The sequence below is a fragment of the Diabrotica undecimpunctata genome, chromosome 1, assembly GCF_040954645.1.
Source record: "Diabrotica undecimpunctata isolate CICGRU chromosome 1, icDiaUnde3, whole genome shotgun sequence".
NCBI lineage: Eukaryota > Metazoa > Arthropoda > Insecta > Coleoptera > Chrysomelidae > Diabrotica > Diabrotica undecimpunctata.
Window position 1 is genome coordinate 70,291,642 of NC_092803.1, and position 23,206 is coordinate 70,314,847.

At 33.0% G+C, this 23,206-nt stretch overlaps 1 protein-coding gene across 2 annotated transcripts in view; it reads left to right on the forward strand.

The window, feature by feature from the left end:
* The window catches only part of LOC140450574 (transducin-like enhancer protein 4), a 763,102-nt gene that overhangs the window by 570,855 nt on the left and 169,041 nt on the right, over positions 1-23,206 (forward strand). For both annotated transcript variants that reach the window (XM_072544231.1, XM_072544235.1), the window contains one exon: positions 6,822-6,847. In XM_072544231.1, the coding sequence (XP_072400332.1) occupies positions 6,822-6,847 (26 nt within the window). The remainder of the gene's footprint in view (positions 1-6,821; positions 6,848-23,206) is intronic.

A 23,206-nucleotide genomic window follows, 5' to 3' on the forward strand; every position in this document is an offset into this window, starting at 1 on the left:
CAACCCCAACAGCTAATAGGCAAATGATTGGACTAGCCTAAGTGAAACCCATTATATCTAAATTTAGACACCCACAGTCGAAACTGGGGTGTGAATTGGTAGGATTTCAATCTCATTTCAATCTCGTCTGTTGTGTTGGACTATTTTATAATAATTGTTGTTATTTTGAGATATTATTATTTTATAAAGTTCTAAAAGGAACTAATTATGGCTGATCCTTTTGGTACACCAAATAAGGCTTCTAGATCTAGGGCAAATCTAAAACAAAAGGTTAACAAATAACAGAACACAACAATACTGAACAGATACCAAAATTTAAGAATGCTGACAATAAACCACAAAAAATAATTTTTAAGTCCATCACCGAAAAAGAATTGGATGCGTTTCTGGGAATTCTGATCGAATTTGGGTCACATAATCAAATGGGAATATTTAATTGAGTTGTGGAAATTAAATGCTCTGCCACTTGTTCGTGCTGCTATGTCATGTTTCCAATTACTGTTGAGGATAATTCGTTTTGATGACTATCGAACACGTTCTGAACGTCAGGCAACAGATAAAGCTGCTCCAATCTGTGACATCTGAGCCATGCTGAACAGTAATTTGAAAAAAGGTTACAAGTCCTGAAAATGTGTAACTATAGATGAGCAGTTATTTCCATATAGAGGGCATACAATATTTACTCAATACATTCCCTCAAAGCCTGCAAAATGTTGTATTAAGATTTTTTGGGCATGTAACGCATAAAATGCTTACGCATTACTAGGACAGTTATATACGGGAAAGCCATTAGGTGACGAACGGCAAGTAGATGTCGGCAAAACCATGGTTTTGTATTTGGCGAATGAATCCATACCAAGGATCTGGTAAAAACTTAACCACAGACAATTTTTTACTACAATACAATAATTGTGCTGAGTGTAGTTGGTACAGTGAAAACAAATAAGCGGTTTCAACTAATTTTCCATATACAAAAGAGGTCACAGTTTGCTCGTATGATCCCAAAAAAGAATAAATCGGTGGTATTGCTTTCATCAATGCACAAGTCTCCAGTAGTATCAAACACATTGTCTGCAAAACCAGAAATGATTTTGTAATATAATAAAATCAAAGGAGTTGATACAATGGATAAGATGTTATCAGAATATACCACTAAGCGAGGAACCCGACGTTGGCCACTGGCATTTCTTTTTAATATCCTAGACGTGGCAGTTTTGGGCACATATATTATATATATATGAATCACAATCCTAAACTAAAAAAAATAACGCGTCGAATGTTTCTAAAAGAACACGCAAATCAACTTTGCATTGCATCCATCTAGACCCGCGCTACCCTTCCAGAGGTAGTAGGAAATTACTTTACCAAAACGGCTGTAGAAGCGTGACTTTCACATCAACTATTGCTACTAACAATACCAGAAGTTTAAAGAGACCACAACGTAATGCATCTGGACACGCCATCCTAGTTGGGACTTTTTATATATGCCGCCAAGAAAATCATAAACAGCGAAAAACAAGAAAAATTTGCAAAATCTGTTAAAAACCTGTGTGTGATGAATATTCAATAACCAGACCAACATGTAACCAATGTATAAATAGTTAAGTTGGGTATTGGGATTGTATTATTTACAATAAAAATAAAATAACAGTTCACATTAATTTGTTTGATTACAATGCAATCTATACCTAGGTACAACTGTACCTTTTCAGTAATTCACGTCACCAAAAAAGATCATTAAGTTTTTGCCTTCTTCTTTTTCAGCCTTAAGTAATCCAACTTTTTACATAGACATCCCCCAAATCCAGTGTTTTCTATTTTGTGCCACTTGCTTCCAGTTATGTCCTCCGATCTTCTTAATGTCATCAGTACATCTCATTTGTGGTCTTCTCTGCTTCTCTTTCCCAACCATGGTCTCCATTGTTGTATTTCGTGGTTCCATCTTTTATCCTTTAGTCGGGTATCCATTTTAATTTGGCAGCATGTTCTCCTGCGTCTTTTACTTTGGTTTTGCTTCTAATCCTTTTTTTTTTTTTATCTATAAGTCTCACCCCGAGCATTGATCTTTCCATTGCTCTTTGTGTCTTTACTATTTTATTCTTATTAGACTTGGTGAGTATACACATCTGTGAACTATACGTGGGTATAGGGAAGATACACTGATCGTAAATTCTGGTTTTCAAATATTGTTCTATTGTAGTGCTTTTCAAGATCTAATTCAGTGTTCCCAATCCTGCCTACGCTAACCTTATTCTTCTGGTAATTTCGGCAGTTTGATTTTCTTTGTTAACTTTTTTTCTTCTTTGTTGATTTTTTGCCACTTGGGTTTAATTGAAAAAGTGTAAAAATATTTATTCTAATTTTTTGTACCCTATTTTAAGTTCTCCTAAGAAATTAGTCACCTGGATCTTTTTTAACGGCCAAATAAGTAGAAAGTAAACCGTAATAGTTACTCATGTACCTTCCCAGCAATTTAAAAGTTAAACTACTGTATCAAGTTGCACAGAAAAGTTTTAGTTCTATGTTTTTGACGATTTCATAATTCTTGATCAAATTTATTTGTATTTTTTGAATAGATTGAATTATTGTACTTTTTCAAATTGGATTTCTCCAGCCCTTATTTACAAGAATATTTTGTTCGGGTAAAGTTAATTGAAGAATTCTTGATAAAAGAATATTGGATAAATAATTTGGTGTCCCAAGTAAATTTACTATCCGATAAGCGTGATGCATATGGAATTTCTTCACCTATTCATAAACAGTCTTTCTATAAGAGTTTGCGCAAGAAGGAAAGCTGAGCGTATAAAATTTAGTTTTTTAAAAGCATATAATAACTAATTTATTCTGTTTTGTGGGGTAAGAGAAACAAAATAAAATAAGTGTTAATAAACTCAAAACAAATTGTTTTACATACGTTTGATTTGGTAAACAATTAATAAACAAATAAGAAGTAACAAATCTAATTGTAAATAAACACATGTTTATTATAACCGTTTTTGTAAGCTGCATATTTAACATTCGCAAAAATTGGACTGATTGCGACAATACTCCAGAAATAATTAAATAAAAATTAGGTAATTACATTATTAATATGTGCCAAAATTACAATATTACAATTCATGTACGTAATTTGCGTTGTCTAACCCCAAAGAAATTTTTTTAGTTTTATTCTCTCAAATGGTTTAAGCTCAGGCTTAAATTTTGGAAGTAACACCACTGATACCTCTCTCTGTATTCTTTGGTGCTTCCGAGCTTGTGTCGTGTAAATTCATTTTGTTGTGATCCTCTTATATTATCCAGTTACCGTGTCTTCCCTTACTTTTATATAAAAAGTTAATACCTCTAGTGGCATTTAGTCTCGTTATGTTTCCTGCCGTTTCACTTAAATTTTTGACGTGACACCACTAATGAACATAGGCCTCTCTCTGTTTTCTCCGGTGTTTCCGAGCTTGACCATCTTTATATTATCCAGTCACCATGTCTGAGGTCTTATATGAAAAGTTGATACCCCTAGTGGTATTTAGTCTCGTCATGTTTCCTGCCGTTCCACATATGCTATCCCAGCATAATTTTTCTCACCATTTAAACTACATAACAGTCCAAACAATGGACACAATAGTTAACCAACATCAAAGCAGGCACAAACGTTTTTTTAGTCATTGTTGTTTTGTATTTCTTTTGTATTTAGTTGTATCAACTGTATAGAAAACGAGAGAAAACAAAAAGTGGCAGTATTATGCCATTTATGCAGCAAAATATTGACAAAATAAAACTCCAACGGCTTCATTTTCATGAATGAAGTCAGCTACCACCACCATGCGATTGCAATGACCAAAATTGGTGAATTGAATCCCCTACTCTTTAAGTCTTTAGAGTAAGAGATTTTTGTCTTATTTTAACGTAACGGCTGGTGTTAATTCATATTTCAAGAATTTGGCTTTATCAACTTTCAATGAATTCGTTGTTAATTTGGAATATCGTCCGAATAAGTGTATTAAGCTAGATCGAAAGTATACAAACAAATAAAAATAATTTTTGACTTTCACGTAATTACAAATTAACTACTAATATAATTAGTTTTCGGTCATGTATTCCCTCCAAAATATTTTACCTTACAATTCCATATTATTATTTCCTTACACAAATGTTAAGGCTTCTAGTTCGTGTTATCTAATGAAGTAAACAAATAAATAATGAAAACACTGGAGCTGCACTTTATGAACTAGATTTTCTCTTGTGTTCTCTGGTGGATGCTCTTCCTTTTGTCCGAATTACGAGAGCACAAATCCGACAAGCTCACTTCTACCGTAAAACGTTGTGTTATACACTGCGAAAACGAATACATGACCTAATTTATATCGGAAATTACCATTAGTATAAACATAAGGGTATAAGAATAACTAATCGACCAATCAATAAGATACAACTGGAGAACAAAGATATAAATATCTTATAAAATCAGCTCAGTCCATACACTGAAGAGAAGAATTGGTCTTGGGAGGGCAGCATATGGACAACTGAGAAAAAATTTTAAAAGTGAGCTGCCTACATGCCTGGAGAGAAAAGTATTTGATCAATGCGTCCTCCCAGTGCTGACATACGGAGCAGAAACACTTACTCTAACAAAAGCCTCGGCTACCAAACTAAGAGTCACACAGAGAATCCATGTTAGGAGTAACTCTGCGAGACAAAATAAAAAACGAAGAGGTCAGGAGAAGAAGCAAGGTGACTTACGTCATCGAAGGGATAGCCAGACTAAAATGGAGATAGGCAGGACCCATAGCTAGAATCGGCGATGGACAAAGAGGTTATTGGTATGGAGACCAAGGGAAGACAAGATAAGTATTGGCGTCGGGCGACTACCTACACAATGGTCTAACAATTTAAGAAGAAAAAATAAAAACTAGATGAGAGTGACGCAACATAGACGGTATTGAAAACACGAGGAAGAGGCCTATGTTCAGCAGTGGACTTGGACGCTGGATGTTGATAATGATTTTATATACTACTACTACTACTATCGGTTTACAGCGTTCTCCGACGCCTTCCGACTCCTAACCGCCATTCTTCTCTATTTAGCCATAGGCCTGGAGGGATTTCTCTTTCCTCTAGTTCTTTTTCAATTCCCTCTCTCCAGCTTTTTCTCGGCCTTCCTCTTTTCCTTCTCCCTTGTGGTGTCCACGTCAAAATCTGTTTTGGAATCCTGTCATCTGGCATTCTCTGTACATGGCCGTACCATTTAACTGTTTTGTTTTTATGTCATCAACTATTGTATGCTTGACTCCCATCATTTCACGTATTCTCTCATTTGGTATCCGATCTCTTCTTGATTTTCCTGCTGCTCTTCTCCAGAAGTCCATTTCTGTTGCTAGTAACAGTTTCTCTGTTCTTTGTTTCATTTGCCAAACTTCGCTGCCATATGTGATTACACTTTTAAGTATGGTGTTGTATATGAGTTGTTTGTTCGCTTTAGATATTGTTTGGTTCCACAGAATTCCGTTCATCATGGATATGGCTTTTCTACCCTGTTTACGTTTAATTTTATATATTATATAAAATCATTATAGAAAAGAAAAGGGTAGAAAATAATGATTTTATATAATATATAAAATTAAACGTAAACAGCATTGTTTGTGAGTGTTAAAAATGAGGTTGAAATGAAGTTAAGTCTTACCATGTTAAGGGGAAACTAAAAATTTAAGCATTCAAAAATGTGAATTACCTTCAAAATATTGTTTCTGTATATTTGATGCTAGTTGATGGATCTCAACGTATATTATAAGTAAGAAATTATATTATACCTACTTTTTATCTAATCGTCATAGAAGTATACTTTGTTTTTTTGTTTAAATTCGTGTAAAACTGTCAGTTTTTTAAATGCAAAAGTATATTAGCTACGAGTAATTGTTTAGACGTTAAAAATAACAGTCATTTTGCAAACCGATTTTTGGTTATAAAAATGGTTTTTTTAACTTTCTTTGGTGTATGTCAAAAGTACAAGTTGTCATCTTTCGTATGATATCAGTAGAATTACCGTATTTTCATTATTTTATGTCTTATGTTATTACAAAAAAATGACCTCTGAGATTATCAATTATAAATAACTTTCAAACTAATTGATAGATCGAGTTAAAATTATGTGAAGCTGTGACCCACTATAAGTCTTCGCTTTAAGATCAATCACAAAAGTGAAAGTTGATTTTTGCAAAAATTATAAACAATTAATAATTATGCATTTGAAAAATTACCGCCATTTTGAAGGATTTTTTATTTCGTAACACATAAAATGTTTAGCTTAAATGGTAACTGGAAATTCGAAAAAATGTTTGCACTAAATTGTTAATAATTAAAAAACCACTCCTAAATGTCTGTAAAAAATGTATAGGTTTACTTACTATAGATGTATGTTATCGGAAAAACTCGTCAAATATCTGGCTATTGAAAGTTCCTACGAAAAATTTATTTCCCTGGATTATTGTATGTTTTTGTCGATAACCTTACAAAATACTAAAACAATCTTGAACAGGTGCTTATATTTTTATTTACAACAATAAAATTTATTATACTTTAACAATAAACACTTTACTACACCAATAACTATTTTATAAAGCTACAAAACTGAAACTACTTATCTCAGTGTGCCACAAGAGCAGCGTAAAAATTCCATTCACGTTTTTGCTTATTTTATCTCAATTGTTTTCGTCTCGATTGTTTCATGTGTCTGCCGTTGGTGATGCTGATGCTGTTCCCGCTGTTCCTGGCTGTTTCCTTGTTGTGTTCACCATTGTTTGCGTCGTTTTCATGGATATTCCGCGCTGCAGGTATCAACTCCGCCGAAGAGAGACACGTAAGTACCAATTGAATACATAATTTCATTTTGTTGTGTTCTTTATCCACTATCTTCAAGCTGCTAGCTATAAAAGTTTTTTCGATATTTTTCTATATATAGGTTTCAAGTATAGGTAGCAGATGTATGATATTATATTTATGAAGATAGAGAAGTCAGAATATGTTACATAGGTCAATTACTTATAACAAAATAAAACTAAATTCACTGTAAGAAGGCTCTACAAGTAAATTTTGTTACTTTTTATTTTTCTGCTTAAGCAAAAAAACTACTGAACATTTGTAGATTAAACTTCTAAGTACAGTTTCTAAAATAAATTATAGAGATTTATAATATTTGATATTGGAGAATTAGAATCTTTAAAAAACATTTATCATTTATTTTTCTGATTCTATATTATATTTTCTGAGGACACGCGAGATTGGGCAAGGCAGAGATAATAATTATCGTCACATTGTCCCGTTGTTTCTCTCCTTGCTTCGATAATTCTCTATGCTGTAGGTATTTGTTTTTTTGCACAAGAGTCAAGGTATTCCGAGCCAAACGCATTACATTCCGATCTTATCTGTTGATTTTGTATAGTTACGTCTCTCTTGTCTACTCCTTTTTGGACATATTCCTAACAATGTTTCTAGTGATGTAATCAATCTTATTCCAGCTTGTTTATTAAGATCGTCAGTTCATCTCATGTACTATGACTTTTTGTTTTGCACATTTTTGTTTAATTCTTATCACCTCTTATCAAGTTCACTGGTAGAATATACGTCTGTAGATTAATAAATGCAGATAGCCAAGCAGCCATGGGGGTAGCCATAAGGCATACGGTGGACTCTAGGCATGTGTTTGTACAAAAGTGTTACACTGGTATGGGTTCCTGGTTATTGGGGGATATATAGCAACCAAAGACCTGATACACATGCTAGAAGAGCATCAGCTACAAAATACTTCGGCCCAGAGCTGGCTGTGGGAGTGTCACAAAGCCTCGAAAAAAAGCCTGAAGCCTGGATCCTAAGGCAATAAAACTCACATTGGAAAATATACCCGGTCAAACACATGGCAAGATGTACATTCGACGGGCATGTAGTGATAAGGCTGAAGTACTGTCGAAAACAAGGAGGAATCAACTCAGAGTCATTAATTGGAGATGCACCAGTCAAGGGACACGTATATAGTGGGACTGCATAATGTAGATTTGAGCTGCAGACTCTCATAGCAGAGAATCTAAAACTGTCAACCATATTTTGCATGATGGCGAGCCATTGAATCGCAGGCGACAAACACTTTTTGGAGAGAGGGAAGTAACTCCAAATATATATGGTATCCATCCACTAAGTCTATATAAACCGATACAGGTTTGCAGAATCCTGGAATTGGTATTATAAGGATTGGAAGATGTACAATAAGCTAATTAACTAAAAAAATTATGTGTATTAATTTTTCCCTCTGTAAGTTTTCTGATTTATGAGCATATTACCTATTGGTTAAATATCGTTTAAATATTATTTTAAGATTGTGGGTATTTTTGTTTTACAATAAATATTAAGCTTAATTTTGTTTCTGCTACTTAATTTTGCACTATTCTATCTATCCTGAGTTTTCATCCGAAAACAGAAAAAAGCCTTGTATCATTATATACCATAGTGGTATTATAAATAACTTGCAAGTTTTTCACCGAATGAGCAGAGAACTAAAGCTCATATTGAAATCATAAAAAACAAGGAAAACTGCATATCTAGGAAATGTAATAAAAAACAACAGATGCAATTTTCTACATCTCTAAATCCAGGGTAACATTGAGGGCAAATGTAGTCCAGGACGAAGACAGTACTCCTGGCTTAAAAACATACGAGATTAGATAGGCTTGGGCTCAAAAGACTTTCTGAGAAATAAAAGACCTAAAAAGAGAAGAATTTGCCAAAATTGCTGCCGATCTTCGATAGGAGAAGGTACTCAAAGAAAAAGTTATAAAATAATGATATACAGTAGACTCCCTCTATAACGAGAACTGAAATGGCAGACTAATTACCTCGTTATAAGCGGATTTCGTTATATCCAACAACAATAATAGTGTGCATACATATGAATATGTAGTTTTCTAAAACATTAACTTTCTATAGTGAAGCCATTCGGAGCAATATAAGATGCTAATAAATATTGTTTGAATGGCGTTTTTAAAACAAAGTTGTTTACTTTTATTTTCAATGAAATGCATTAAAACAAAAAAGATTTGTTTACTTTTACTGTCAAGGATATACGTTAAAACAAAAAATCTGTATTCTGTAATGTATAAAGCGTATAAAGTTATTTTGTCATTTTTGACTGCTTTAAATTGTCCAGTATTCTATCTATCATATTTTCTAAAGATGTGAAACAGTTTTATGCTTCTTCATTTGCGTTTTGTCCTTGGATAAAGTTTCTGACAACCTTTAAAACACTTTCCATATCTTGTCTATTAGAACCCATATTATTAGGTGTGAATGGTCAACCCAATACAATGACACTTGTGAATCATAAATTTTACATTTCCGACTAAGAATCATAAGTTGTAAGAAGTTTATTGCGGGCGGCCCGCAGTTAAAAATGGTATTTATTTATAGCTACGGCCGGGCCAAAACGTAAAAAATACGTTTTTCAATCTTATTTTCTCTCGTTATAAACAAATTTACCTCGCTATAAAGGGTTATAGTTCAGTATAAATTTCACGGGACATCTAATGTACCTCGTTATAAGCGAAACCTCGTAATAACCGTGTTCGTTATAAAGGGAGTATACTGTATATGTTATAATGAATGTTTTTTAGAAAATTGAGATTATCTCCAAAATATTTCGCAGTTTTGTAGGGTATCCCAAAACTTTGTAAAACTTTTTAAATCGCTACCAAAACATCACGGAGCTCCTAGTTATTTGAAAATTAGCTGGTTTTTGCTTCATTTATCTTTATTTTTCAATAGTTTTATTTTGATTCAAATGCAAGTTTTCTTGTACTTGTGTGCTATTTTCACCAAGTGTTAATATAACTATATTGTTAACTAAAGTAACACTTGTCATATCTAGCTGATGCAGTATGCATCCTGTATACTCGTAACAGGTAAATGACTGGTTCTAGTACACAGAACTCTGTTTAATATAAAATGGTTAGGTACATCTCAAACGTAGATATGATTTTAAAAATGTGTTACTTCTATTAGTTTCAGTATTGTTAGTTATTGGAGTAGTTTGGACATAACTGTATAGTACGCTTAGGGTTGGTATACAACAATAATAATATAAAACTGCTATCCAAGAGTAGAAGAGGAAATAACCGGGAAAGTTCGACTCTGGATGAAGCTATTCCGGTAACTGAGCGCACTTGCATAATCAAAATTCATTCTTGTCCAAGCAAAGCAAATAATTCCTGTGCTGCCGGTAATTTATCAACACCTCATAATTTCCTGCATTCAGCCGAGCGCTAAATCTTCTCGTAGTATATTCAGGGAACGTCAAGTAGTCGTATATTTAGTAATACGGGTGAGAAGGTGAAATATGGGTCGTGATAAGACTAAGAACTTGCTAGTGGATTAAGCGATGTTGTCATGTGTACTAATTTCTTTAAAAGATAGATTATGAAAATTCATTTACCTACTGACATAGCAATTATTATCTTTTTTAAAAACATTTTACCAGCAATCTGAAATGGCAAGAAATCACTCGGAAAGATTTTTTTACATTTATATCTGATTTGGCTTGAAAAAGTTTTCCTAGAATATCAACTATCATTTTGTTTAACCATAATAATTATATCTTACTTTTTCCATTTCGCTAATCCATTATTATTCTTTATCGATCTTTAAGTTTTATACGCATCATTTGTTCTTTCATTTGTCTGATATTTTTCATTGTCCACATATATTTGTTAGATACTCGTGCCCTGTTCGTCTCTTACCAGTATATATTCCCCTTAATTTTTTCGAATGATGATACCTACCTTTGGTTATAATCTCATACGGGTAACAATATCCATAAGAGAAATTAGGAGAACGTGAAGGTATAAGGAAGTCAAATATATGTTTTGCTGATTTTTCGGATGTTTCTTGTGTGTATCTAGGGAATAAATAATCAACAAAAAATTCACGAAACATATTCTTCCTTCAATATAAGCATACTAATATATATATATATATATATATATATATATATATATATATATATATATATATATATATATATATATATATATATATTATATATATATATATATATATATATATATATATATATGATGCATGTTTATTATATGTATATAAAGATACATTCAGAAGCTTTACAAAAGCCAACCGCACGAACAGATTTAAAAGACCCTCGGGATTCCTAAATTGATTCGAATGACTTTAGCGGAACTTTTGGCAACGCCGAGCGGCACCACGGACGAGAAGAAGACAGAACGTCGCGAGGCATTCGTGCATGTATCACACGAATGCACTTTCCTTCAACTTTGTGCTGTTACATCAAATATTTATGCTCCGCCGGAGCTTTTATGTCCCGAGGAGATTTTTATACTCGAAAATTTACGGCCGGAATGAAAGTCGAGTTATGCTATTAATTCCGGATGACGGCGGCGAAGTCTCGTTCTCTTTCCACGGTCGTCCTTTTCGGCATTTGAAACCAGAAGTGGGATAAGGTGTATAAACAATCAGACCTAAAGTTCAGGCTGTTTAAAAGTTTTTATCGAATAAAGAGATTTTAGAAATCAATGTTTGTACAACAAACAAAAAAGGAAGTTGTGAATGTGAACTTAAATACAGAAACTTTAAAGAAATCCAAATACGAAAAAATAAACAGTCTTAATCAGAATATCTGCTTTTTGTCTTCTCTAATGGTGTTTATTCACCATTCCAAACATAAAAGTGTGCAAGATTCTTGTTATTCAGTTTTTACTCTGATACTTTAACATCTGATGATGCCACAGTGTGTTGCTATATTTGTATGTATTTTGTTTGCATTGCTAACCAAATGCTCATTCTTTATTGCTTCTAACGGTTAGCTAACGTACTCTTGATTACGCTGTTACCGATTTACTCAGTGTAATCAAATACCCAAAAGGTGTCTACATATGCTATCCTTTCATATATTTTATCGTGCATTCAATTGGCGTAATAACCAAAAGACTAGGAGGAAAACAAAAGGAGCACTATATAAAAATGTCTAACATAGTTGATAAATATATGTCTATCTAAGCCTATTATACCTTTCGGTTTTACATTTATTACCTGATTAGATTCTAAAAAGATCTGATCCATTAATTTCTTACTGTCCAAATATATCCATTTGAAAATATGCAAAAATATCAAAAATATTTTTGTTGAATTTAAAATAGACAATTAGCTCCACTTTGGCAGTCTGAACGCAAAAAAAGCACACCGAAAACTATGGGTCTATGCCTAAGAAGGGTGAGTTTGAACGTTGACGAAGCAATACATATATCCAGATCCGTCAAGAATTTGTCTCAATAGTGCAACAGGAAATAGTGCTCGCCAAATCCCGTCAATGATTCCACTGGAGTCACAAGAAGTTAATGTATTAATCACAACTCTATAGCGCACTCGTTATCCTTGGTTTCAATGTAGCTTGCCACTTTCTCCATACTCTTCTGAGGCAATTTCCTTATACTCTGCAGCTGTAATAATTTCTGGTAAATGGAAAAAAGTGGTAAAAGTGTGTTAATTTGAATGATCCGTAACTAGTAAGTAGTATTTAGTTTTAGCAGTTGAAGAGTACACTGCAAAAAGGGGGAATGTCAGTTTTTTTAGTTTTTTTATTTTTCGAGTTAAGGTTGGTAACAGTTACTACTAATATAGCAGATTAATGGTTATTAGCGGTCTGTGGAGTAATATCAACTATCGTTTAAGGCTGAAACGGTGACAGTCACCGATAAAAAAGCATTTAAATACATATGGTACCAAGTAAAACGGGAATAGTCGAACCAAGCAAAAAGGGGGAATGTCATGTCATTAGATGCCATTTACTGTTAGCAGTTGAAGTAATAGAAGAAAGGTTAGAACAATACTTTAACCCATTTATGTGTTTATTTTGTTTGTCGCCTAATGTTACTTTTAGTGTGGTTTAATAGTAATCATTAAAGATGAGTATTTAAGACATTTTGTGCATATAATATAATGGAACCATCTAAAAAAAAAAGAAAAACTGGACGCATGACGGATGTTATGAAAGTACTATGTGTTCAGAGTCATGAAACAGGTGATGACTGTAAGTGCAAACGATTGCAATGTTTTAATAAAATTACAGAAGAGAATAAGCGTTTTATAATCAATCTTTTTAATTCACAAAATTATAATGAACAAAATTATTATTATCTGGGTGGTCGGTCTTATTTCTGTGCTCTAGCTTCTTCTTTACTAATATTATTACCTATGTCAGTACCTTGCCTTTATTTCTTATTCCTGTTTCCTCATCCCTATTTCTATCGCTTAAAGTATTTTGACACAACATTATAATAAGTGAGAACACATCTTCTGATTTGAGTATTTTTAATAATAAGTCCTTCTTCAACAGAACATTCTGTATTATTTTTTCTCCCACTTAGTTTTAGAAAATTTTGTTTAAGAGTATGTCCACTTTTCTATCGGAATTTATCAGTATGTGATAATGAGATATCGGAATAATCACAAAGATACCGGGAATTACTTTTTTATGTAATGTCCATCACAAAACCTCTACAATATATCATATAACTTTTACTTACGTATTTAGATAGTCTTGCTTAGAAGTTGAAGAATAATTCCAATGAGTTTTGTAGTATCTGTGTGTTTGTAATTACATTAATTGTTGCTTTGTCATTTTTAAGGGTATACCTAATTGCCTTATAACCCAAAAATTAATCTGTTATCCAATTTGTGTTCCATCGATGTTATCATTTTTTTGTGTTTATGAACACCGTTTTCTGACAAAGCAAATAACTTTGCCAGTCTAAAATATGTATCAGCAGGGTCGATATCAGCCTCAAATTTATATTTCTGTAATTTCCCAGCCGAAAACGTTCGCTGTCTTTGCCAGCTGGAATTTCGACTTAATTTGTTGTAGTATTTCAAAAGGCGGTTGTAAAAAGTGGGAACAAGGGCGATGAAACAAATTTATGGATGGCATGATTAACATGGAAAGTATACGAGGGCAAGAAACGCATTTATGCAAATGAAAGCTGCTCCATAAAATGAATAATGAATTTCAAAGTTCGAAATGTGGTGCATTCGCGCAGTAAATTACCAAATTAACCCCGGGAAAACTTTAAGAAACGAATAAAGGAAGGAGGGGACGTAATGGAAGAGGAAAATTTTGATATTTCGTTGATTGATTATTTAATCAAACAAAAGGGACGATAAAGAAGCTATACAATCTCTCTAACTTTGCGTCAACTAAACACGAAAAGATTACCATAAAATTCTCTTTCGAGACTTTAGGCGAGTTTAATGCTTTTTTATATACAAAAACGGCGTATGATATAGTTCCAAGACTTAAATTGTGGCAAGCTTTACAACAACTCGGCATTAGTCCATACCTTTTAGGAATAATCACAGAAGTATACAGGGATAACACTACTTACCTAAAAATCTTACTGTTTAATTTATATATTGAGGCAGCCCTCCAAAATTGGAAAAACCACTGCCAGGGAATGGGAATCTCCATAGGGAATGACGTACTGTTCTCCCTGAACTTTGCGGATGACCAAGTCGTTTTAGCTCAAGATTCTTATGATCTAGAATTTGGGATACAGTGTCTATACAGAGAATATGTAAAATGGTGGGTTACAAGTCAGCATGAAAAAATATATAGTTGTATAATATATGTAGTAAAAATATTTAGTTATCAATTCAGATACAAGGTTTGAAGTGTTGATAGACGTGGAAATCAAACAAGTGGAAAAATTTAAATATTTAGGTTCACTTATTGATAAAAACGGCTTGGGAGAAACCGAAATTAAATACCGAATTAATCAGGGACGTAAAATTGTAGGATGTCTGAAGTCCTTATGGTGGGATCGGAACATTTCCAAAAGGAATAAAAAAATAATAGGGGAAACCATGGTTGAATCAGTTCTTTGTTATGGCTCTGAAGTATGAACAATTAATGCAGACCTGAAGAAAAGATTGTTGGCAGGTAAAATGAATTATTTGAGAACAAGTGCTAGAACATCAAGGCTGGAAAGGAAGACCAACGAATCCATAAGAAATTACATGAATGCTACAGAAACGGTCATTGACAGAATAGAAAGAAGATTTTTAACATGGTTTGGACACCTATTGAGAATGCCTGACGAACGTTGGCCCCAAAAACTTCACAGATGGAAGCCCCCTCGAAGAAGAAAAAGAGGCAGACTTCGACGCTCATGGAATGAAGGAACTAGAAGAGCGATTTCAACGGAGAGGTTTCAACATTACAAAAAAAATAATTAAGTAGTTTATTTTAACTAATTAAATAATATATGTATTTATCTAATCAAGAATTATTGATGAATTAGTTGCCACTCTACCTTTTACCAAAGCCCATATTTTTCGATAGGGTTTAACTCCGGATAATAGGGAGGCAAGCGAAGTACTTTATGTCCATGTTGATCAAGATCATAATATAATACATAAACAGGTAGAAAACGTGGTTTATGGGCTTGTATAATTTTATATATCTCCGGTTTGGTTAGTGTTTGTTGAAAAGAAATACTTTTTTTTAGACCGAATTAAAATAATCATTGTATATTATTATTTTTACTAAATGTTTATCAAAAAACTTTTTGCCGAACGACCTTTGCCTCGTTCTTAGTTTCGTAGACAGTAGTTAATAAGCTTTTTACGAATTTTTTCTCAACAATAGAATTTGATTTATTATGAAACTTTAAGAGAGTATTATTTAGATATATTATTTAGATTAAAATTGAATTAGCTGTTTTAAATATTCTATTCGTTTTAAACGAATATCAGAACTTTCCATTAGGACACACCTAGTGTCCCCGGTTATTCGCCACGTACAATTTGTTCCAGATGATTTGAAGAGTATCTTTTCAAAAGTATAATGGTTTAATTTTGTTCTTATCTTTTTAGGAACCACATTGTTAAATAACTGTTATTAATAATCGATCTAAACACACTAAATTACTTTATAATACACGAATTACTACTACCAAGCACTACTACTATACTAAGCACTAATCTATAAAAAAATAATAAAATATACAACACAATCAAATCAACAAGACAAGTCAAATACTCTCTGCGATTATTACTATGATTCTTACTGATACATCCGTACTTCTCAGACTACGCGACTGCCAAGCAGTACACTGGCCGTTTCCATGGTAACACTAGTAAACACGTCGAGGTATGAGTCATATTCCCAAACTTAAGTTTGTTGCAGTATATTTTATATCTAAATCCAAAAAGACACCCAGAGTTTTTGCTACTTGGCAAATATTAATTGTTTATCTTTAATATAATTATTGGCGCAGTTAATACGTAAATTTTTTATTTACCTGCAAAAAATGTTCTGCCGCAACTTTTATAATTCTATTCAGGTCTTCGTTAAGGGGAGGAAAGATTTATTTAATTTACGGACTGATTGTATCAAATTAGCTGTAAGTTAAAGTTAACTATTTCGAAATCTCAAATCTCTCTCAAATTCTAGAAAGGTTCAGATTTAATATTTAATGTTAGTTGCAAAAATAAAAATAAAATTGAAACTCAAACAAAACCATATTCAGGTTATGATTCATTAGTTCAGCTATTGTGCTACCTTTTTAATTTAGAAACCAATTTGCCCCAGCAGATTTTGCGACCGAGCAAACCCCAGAAAATTAATCACCTATTAATAATTCAACTCTTTTACTGAAATTAATAAAGTAATTCTCCTGAAAACCGCCTCGCCGCTGAATAATGGGCATCTCTCGATTTTTTGTTGTTTTGCCTCGTTTTCTTCTAATTTACGACCAAATTCCAACTCTTGCTCCATAACTTGGGGTGGAAAAGAATGTTCCGGGTCCTTTAGAAAGTTTTTTGTCGGATCCTGGAGCCACTTGTAGTTGTTTCTTTTTTTGTGAGCTTGTCTTTAGGTAATTCTGTCGGGAACGAGGCTACTGATGTATTTTTGCCGTTATGAATTGTGTGTTTGGGCGCTTCTTGTCTTTCCTTTAAAACTTAAATACACCGCTTAATGTATTAATAGTTATTTTACTAATATCTCGTCTTTGTTGTCTTTAGTAAACAATTTTATTTTTAACAAAAAAATGAGGAATAACCTTCTTACGAAAATCTGTAGAAGGAAAAAGATTGTAGAGGGAATAAAAATATTTGTCCAAAAATGTATGTCTATGATTTACAAATGATAATGATGATTTTAACAGCTTAAAACACAAATTGATATACAGGGTGTTTCAAAAAGGTATGTCATAAATTAAATCACGCATTCCGGGGACAAAAATAAATTGATCGAATCCAACTTACCTTAGTACAAAAGTGTACACAAAAAAAGTCTACATTGAAAAAGTGACAAGTCTGCCGTCGAGTCCTACTCTGCTGCAGTATACATTCTATTATATAGAAAAGTTCAGTTTTTCTCTCAAGAATGTGCTTTTCTAATGAAGTAGTACATAACATCAATGAAAATATCAATTTACTATGAAATTTAAATAATTTAAATGTGCTGTAATTTGATGCAACAGTAAATTTTGTATAAATAAAGACCTTATATTCCACTGTTTACGTGCTTCAAAAAAGGTTCGGTGGTTTTAACTCATTATTTTGATAATAAAAGGACAGTTGATCAATTAAAAGGCTGGAAAACTGTATTAAATTTAAAACATTTTTATCGTAACACAAGAGTCAGGGCGTAATTAATAACAGATTTACAACATGTATTTTTCAAAATATAAACAAACAAAAAGTTAAAAGTTTAATTTGGATTAACTGAAAGAACTTCATATGAGAGAACCGTAAATAACATTATGCGAGATGTGCATATATATATATATATATATATATATATATATATATATATATATATATATTGTTGTACTTTTGAATGTCCATAAGTAATAAAAAACCGATATACAAATTTTATTACTTAAATAAAAATTAAAATTATTGATATTTCATAAAGACACGGGCATATGAATTTTCAAACATCCTGTATAAGACAAAATATGTATTTTAAGTTGTTCGAAGAATTGTTCATTAGGCATCAGAGACAAGACTTTCAAATATTATCGATAAGAAATTTAAATAAGTCGGTTATTGTGAAATGGTTTTACCCGGAATAAAAGTGTATATAGAAAGTGTTGAACAATGGACCGGGATTTGCGGTGGTTTTCTCCCCGAAAGATTATATCGGTAAAAGTTTATTAACAAAAGACATTGAATTGAGAAACAGGTATCGTTTGTAGCTATTAGTAAGAAATATTTGTAAAGTAGATAGATTTAGTTAGAATAATTAAAGAAGATTTGTTTTCTGGAATTACCCGAATGACGTTTTATAGAGAGAGTTGGGTGGTAACGATATACTCACAAGAGGTGGATGATTTTTATTGGTCAAATTTTGAATGCAAGGAGGTTTGGTTTTGGCTATGAGATAGGAGAGAGAAAAAAAGGTTAGTTAGTCAGTTTTCGTCGTCCAAGAAGGAAGGAGCTTTGTGATTTGTGTTTGTTTGAAGTCCCGAAGACGTAATTTACCGGGTGTGTTTATTTGCGGTGGAAAAGCTGACCAGTGTGAGGAACGGGGTACAGAGAAATAGAACACCAAAGGGCCTAAGAATATTAATAGCAGACGAAGCCGGAAACATTTGGAGATACAAGGACAGATAGGAGAAAGGTGTACGTCATCTGGACCACAATAGGAGCAGAAGCAGAGAAAGGATTTTTTTGTTGTGGCGTGGCCATAGAATTGCAACGGCAGAGAAGGAAAGGTCAGTCAAATTTCATTAGAGCCGGAGTGTGATTTTCATTTATTAATTAAGTAAATTGAATAAATAATAGAGACAGTTAATTTTGCGATCACTAAAAAAAAAAAGGAATTATAAAAAGAGCTTAGTTATAACACATATTAAAAATCAATGTAAAATAACATTTGGGTCCATGATAGAAAACAACGTCTCATATATTTAAAGTTAGTATATTGCAAATATTACAGGATTGATTGTTGTATAAAATTTCATTAAAATAAAGGACATCTCACATATAGTTCAGTTGAAATTCTATGTATTTTATTCAGGTCATATTACCTATCCCGATTAGGACGCCAATTGGAAAATATTTTGAATCCACGATCAAAGGTAAATCGTACAATTTAAATAGCCTGAGATTGTAATTAATTAATGCTGATTTATTGTGATTAATTGGAGATTAGTTCATTTAATAAATATAGACAGGATTTTTCCTAAGTAAGCAATATAATACAATTTAAATAGCATAACAAAAATGGCCCCCAACGTGTAAAGCTTTGAAAAATATTTCTAGTTGGCAAATTTGAAAGGATAGGAGTAGACGAGCAGATATTTGAAAGTTTATATGCCGGGGATAAAGTGAAATATTATGTAAAAATTGAGGACATAAAGATTATATATTTTTTTTAAGATACAATTTACCATAATTGATTTATTCGTGATATTGACAATTTATAGGTTACCATAATTGATTTATTTGTGTGATATTTAAATTTGATAATTTTACCATACTTGAATGATTTGATTGATTTTGACATTTGATATTTTACCATTTGATTTATTTGTGGGATATTGAAATTTGATACTCGTACTCAAGAGTTATTACATTTGAACAGGAAAAGTCCCGTTTGTTGCAACAGACCAGTAGAATTTTATATTTGGCGGGGAAATTATTGCACAAATTTCAAAGTTTCATATTTGGCGGGGATAAATAATCTAACGAACATGTCGGCCACAAGGAGTCAAAGCAAAACGCAAGAAAGGAAAGAGGATAAGATAGAAGAGGAAACAATTATTGATGAAGGATCGGATAATGAAGGAAATGCTACAATAATGGAGGAAAGAAAAGAAACAGGGATGTTAGAAAAATTATTAGCTATGATGCAAATACAGACACAACAAATACAAGAATCGTCACAAAAAATGGATAAAAATCAACTGGAAACAAAACACATAATGGATGAATCACAACAAAGAACGGAACAAAAATTGGACAATTTGGAAGAAAACCAAAGAAAAATGGAACAAAAAATGGAAACGCGTATGGACAAATATGAAAACGAAATAAAAGTCTGTTTAGAAAGAAGTAGGGAAGAAACAGAGAGGAAAATAGAATTGCAGAGAGAAGAAATCGAAACTAAAATGAAGGATATTCAGAGTATGCAAAAAAGGGAATTAGAACAGATAGAAATAAAATTTGAAAATGCCCTACAAGAAGACCGGAAAGAAACGGAAAGGAGATTTAAACAAATTGCAGAGATGGAGATAAGAGGAGTAGAAAGAAAGGAAGTCATCGTACATAGCACAGAAGACGTAAAAGTACGATTTGGCGGGGATATAAGGAAAATACACCCAGTGCCTTTTATAAATAACCTAAAGGAAAAAGTCAAATACATAGGACCGTTTGCAACAGCAAAGGAAACCATCAGAAACCATCTCACAGAAGAGGCAAATCTTTGGTTTGTCAGCAAGGAAGAAGAATTGGACAATTGGCAAGATTTTGAGAGAAGATTCTTAAATTATTTCTGGGGAAAAATCCAGCAACTACAAGTAAATAAAGAGTTACAAAATGGAAAATACCATGAGAGGATGGGCGTATCAGAAAAGATGTACGCATTACAACTCTATAATAATGCAAAACATTTGCAATATAATTATTCATCAGAACAATTGGTAGAGTTGATATCGCGACATTTTGAAGATACCTTGGAAGACCACATAAATCTCCAAAATTACAAGGACATTGACAGCTTATGTCAATTTTTGCAAATGAGAGAATCACATAGGCATGAAAGAAGAGAAAGAAGACCGCAAGAAAATTATAGACAAAGAGAAAACCAAGAATATAGAGATAGAGGTCAAAATTTTAGAAGAGATTATACAAGACGAGAATTCATACCTAGACGGGGATATGAAAATAGACCGAACGGAAGAGAGAATTATGAACCCAGAACCCAGAGATGGAATGAAAACAGGGATCGGGAAAATCAGAGTAGAAATAACCGCCCATACCAAGGAAACAGATACAATAACCCACGGAATGAACAGGAATCTCGCGGTAATCGATACGGGAATGATAGACCAAAAGAGAACAGAAGAGAAATAAATAATATGCAAAGAGAAGAAAATGAATATGAGAGAGAAGATGACGGGAGAGAAAACACAGAAGAACAACAGGCGTGTTTTCAAGAAGGCGCTCACTAAAAACGAAGAAACAAACAGGAATTTTTTGTCACCCCAAGGAATTTATTAAACTGGCAGGAAACAATGAAAAGAGAAATGGAGTTAATTTAAAATTTGTGGATGGATTTATAAATGAGAAACCAATTAAAATTATGATAGACACAGGCTCTGAAATAACACTGGTCAACAGAAAATTAATCGAAGAAGTAAATTTAACAAGTCTAATTTATAAAATACCTAGGGTGAATTTAGTGGGCGCAAATAAACGGACATTGGCAACAATAAATGAAGGTATACGAGTAATGGTACGATTGAAAAAAAATATGTATGCACTTCAATGTGTAATAATGCCGAATATGTCACATGACATGATTGTAGGCGTTGACGAATTAACGGAAAAACATGTAGTGATCGACTTCAAAACCAATACGATGAAAATAGCCAAGGAAAAAGAAGAAGAACAGGATAAGGAACAAGAGAAACAAATTACGGACGAATCAGAGAAAGAACAAACGGTGGAAATGAACCTGGCGACGAAGAAAGGAAAAGGAAGAAAGAGGGGAAAAGGTCTGAAAAAGATCAAAGAAAAAAAAACCTGGGATTCCTCAAAAGATGAGACGAGCTCAGGAGAAGAAGATGGAAAAATTTTGACAAGAAATAAAAGCAAAACTTGGGATTCCTCAAAAGAAGAGACGAGCCCAACAAAAAAAAACACAAAGGAAAATGAAGAGGACACAATGGAGACAGTGGTGTTTGAAGAAGACACGGAGTACACGGTGAATATGTGCGAAAAATTTGATGGGAGAGAAAAAAAATTGATATGTGGAGAAGGCAAAGAAAATGATTTGCGTATAATTTTAAGAGACTATGAAACGCTGATAAATGAGGAAAACCGAGTGGCCACAAAATACGAGCACTCATTTGAGGTGAAAAACTTGAGAAATTTTCGATCGAAGACTTATCCAATTCCTTATAAGTATCGGCAAGAAGTAAAGCAAGAAATCAAAAAAATGTTGGAAGATCAAATCATTGAGAGATGTGACTCACCCTATATTAACCCAATTGTGATAGTGAAGAAGAGCAGTGGAGAGTTAAGACTCTGTTTAGATGCCCGAAATATCAACCAACACACAGTATCACAATATGAATCACCGTTAAATATCGAGGCCATTTTTGGAAGGATCACGGGATCACATATTTTCTCAAAAATTGATCTAAAGCATAGTTTTTGGTTAATACCTTTGGCTGAAAAGTGTAGAAACTACACTGCCTTTTCAATTGATGGTATAGTATACCGATTTAAGGTAGTTCCGTTTGGATTACAAAGCGCCTGTGCAGCACTTGTACGAGCTTTGCATACCATTTTGAATCACCATGAAGAGTTCATCGTCCATTACATCGACGATTTATTAATTTTTTCACAAGATATGCAGAGTCATGTGGAACATATCAAAATAATTTTGAAAGAATTGGACACAGCGGGATTAAAACTAAACATTGAAAAATGTCAATTTTTTCAAAAGGAAGTGATTTATTTGGGTTTCAAACTTGACACCGAAACTGTAAGTCTAGCCGAGGACAGAGTAAAGCTCATCGACGAATACCCAAGACCAACAAATCTAAAAACATTGCGAGGGTTTCTCGGTACGATAAATTATTTCAAGAAATTAATTCCCGATTTAAGCCAAAAAGAAATTCCTTTAATAAAATTGTTAAAGAAAGGGACAAAATGGAATTGGAAAGAAGAACAGGAGGAAGCTTTCAAAATATTGAAACAAGAATTTGCTAAAGGAACAAAAATATATCACCCTATTTACAATTTGCCGTTTATACTCCGTACGGATGCGTCGATACAGAAATTTGCAGGAGTGTTGTCGCAAATACAAAACGGCCAAGAGGTTCCGATATGTTTTATATCTCGAGTGACTAAAACACATGAGAGAAAATACAGTGTCACCGAGTTGGAATTCGCCAGTGTACTATTT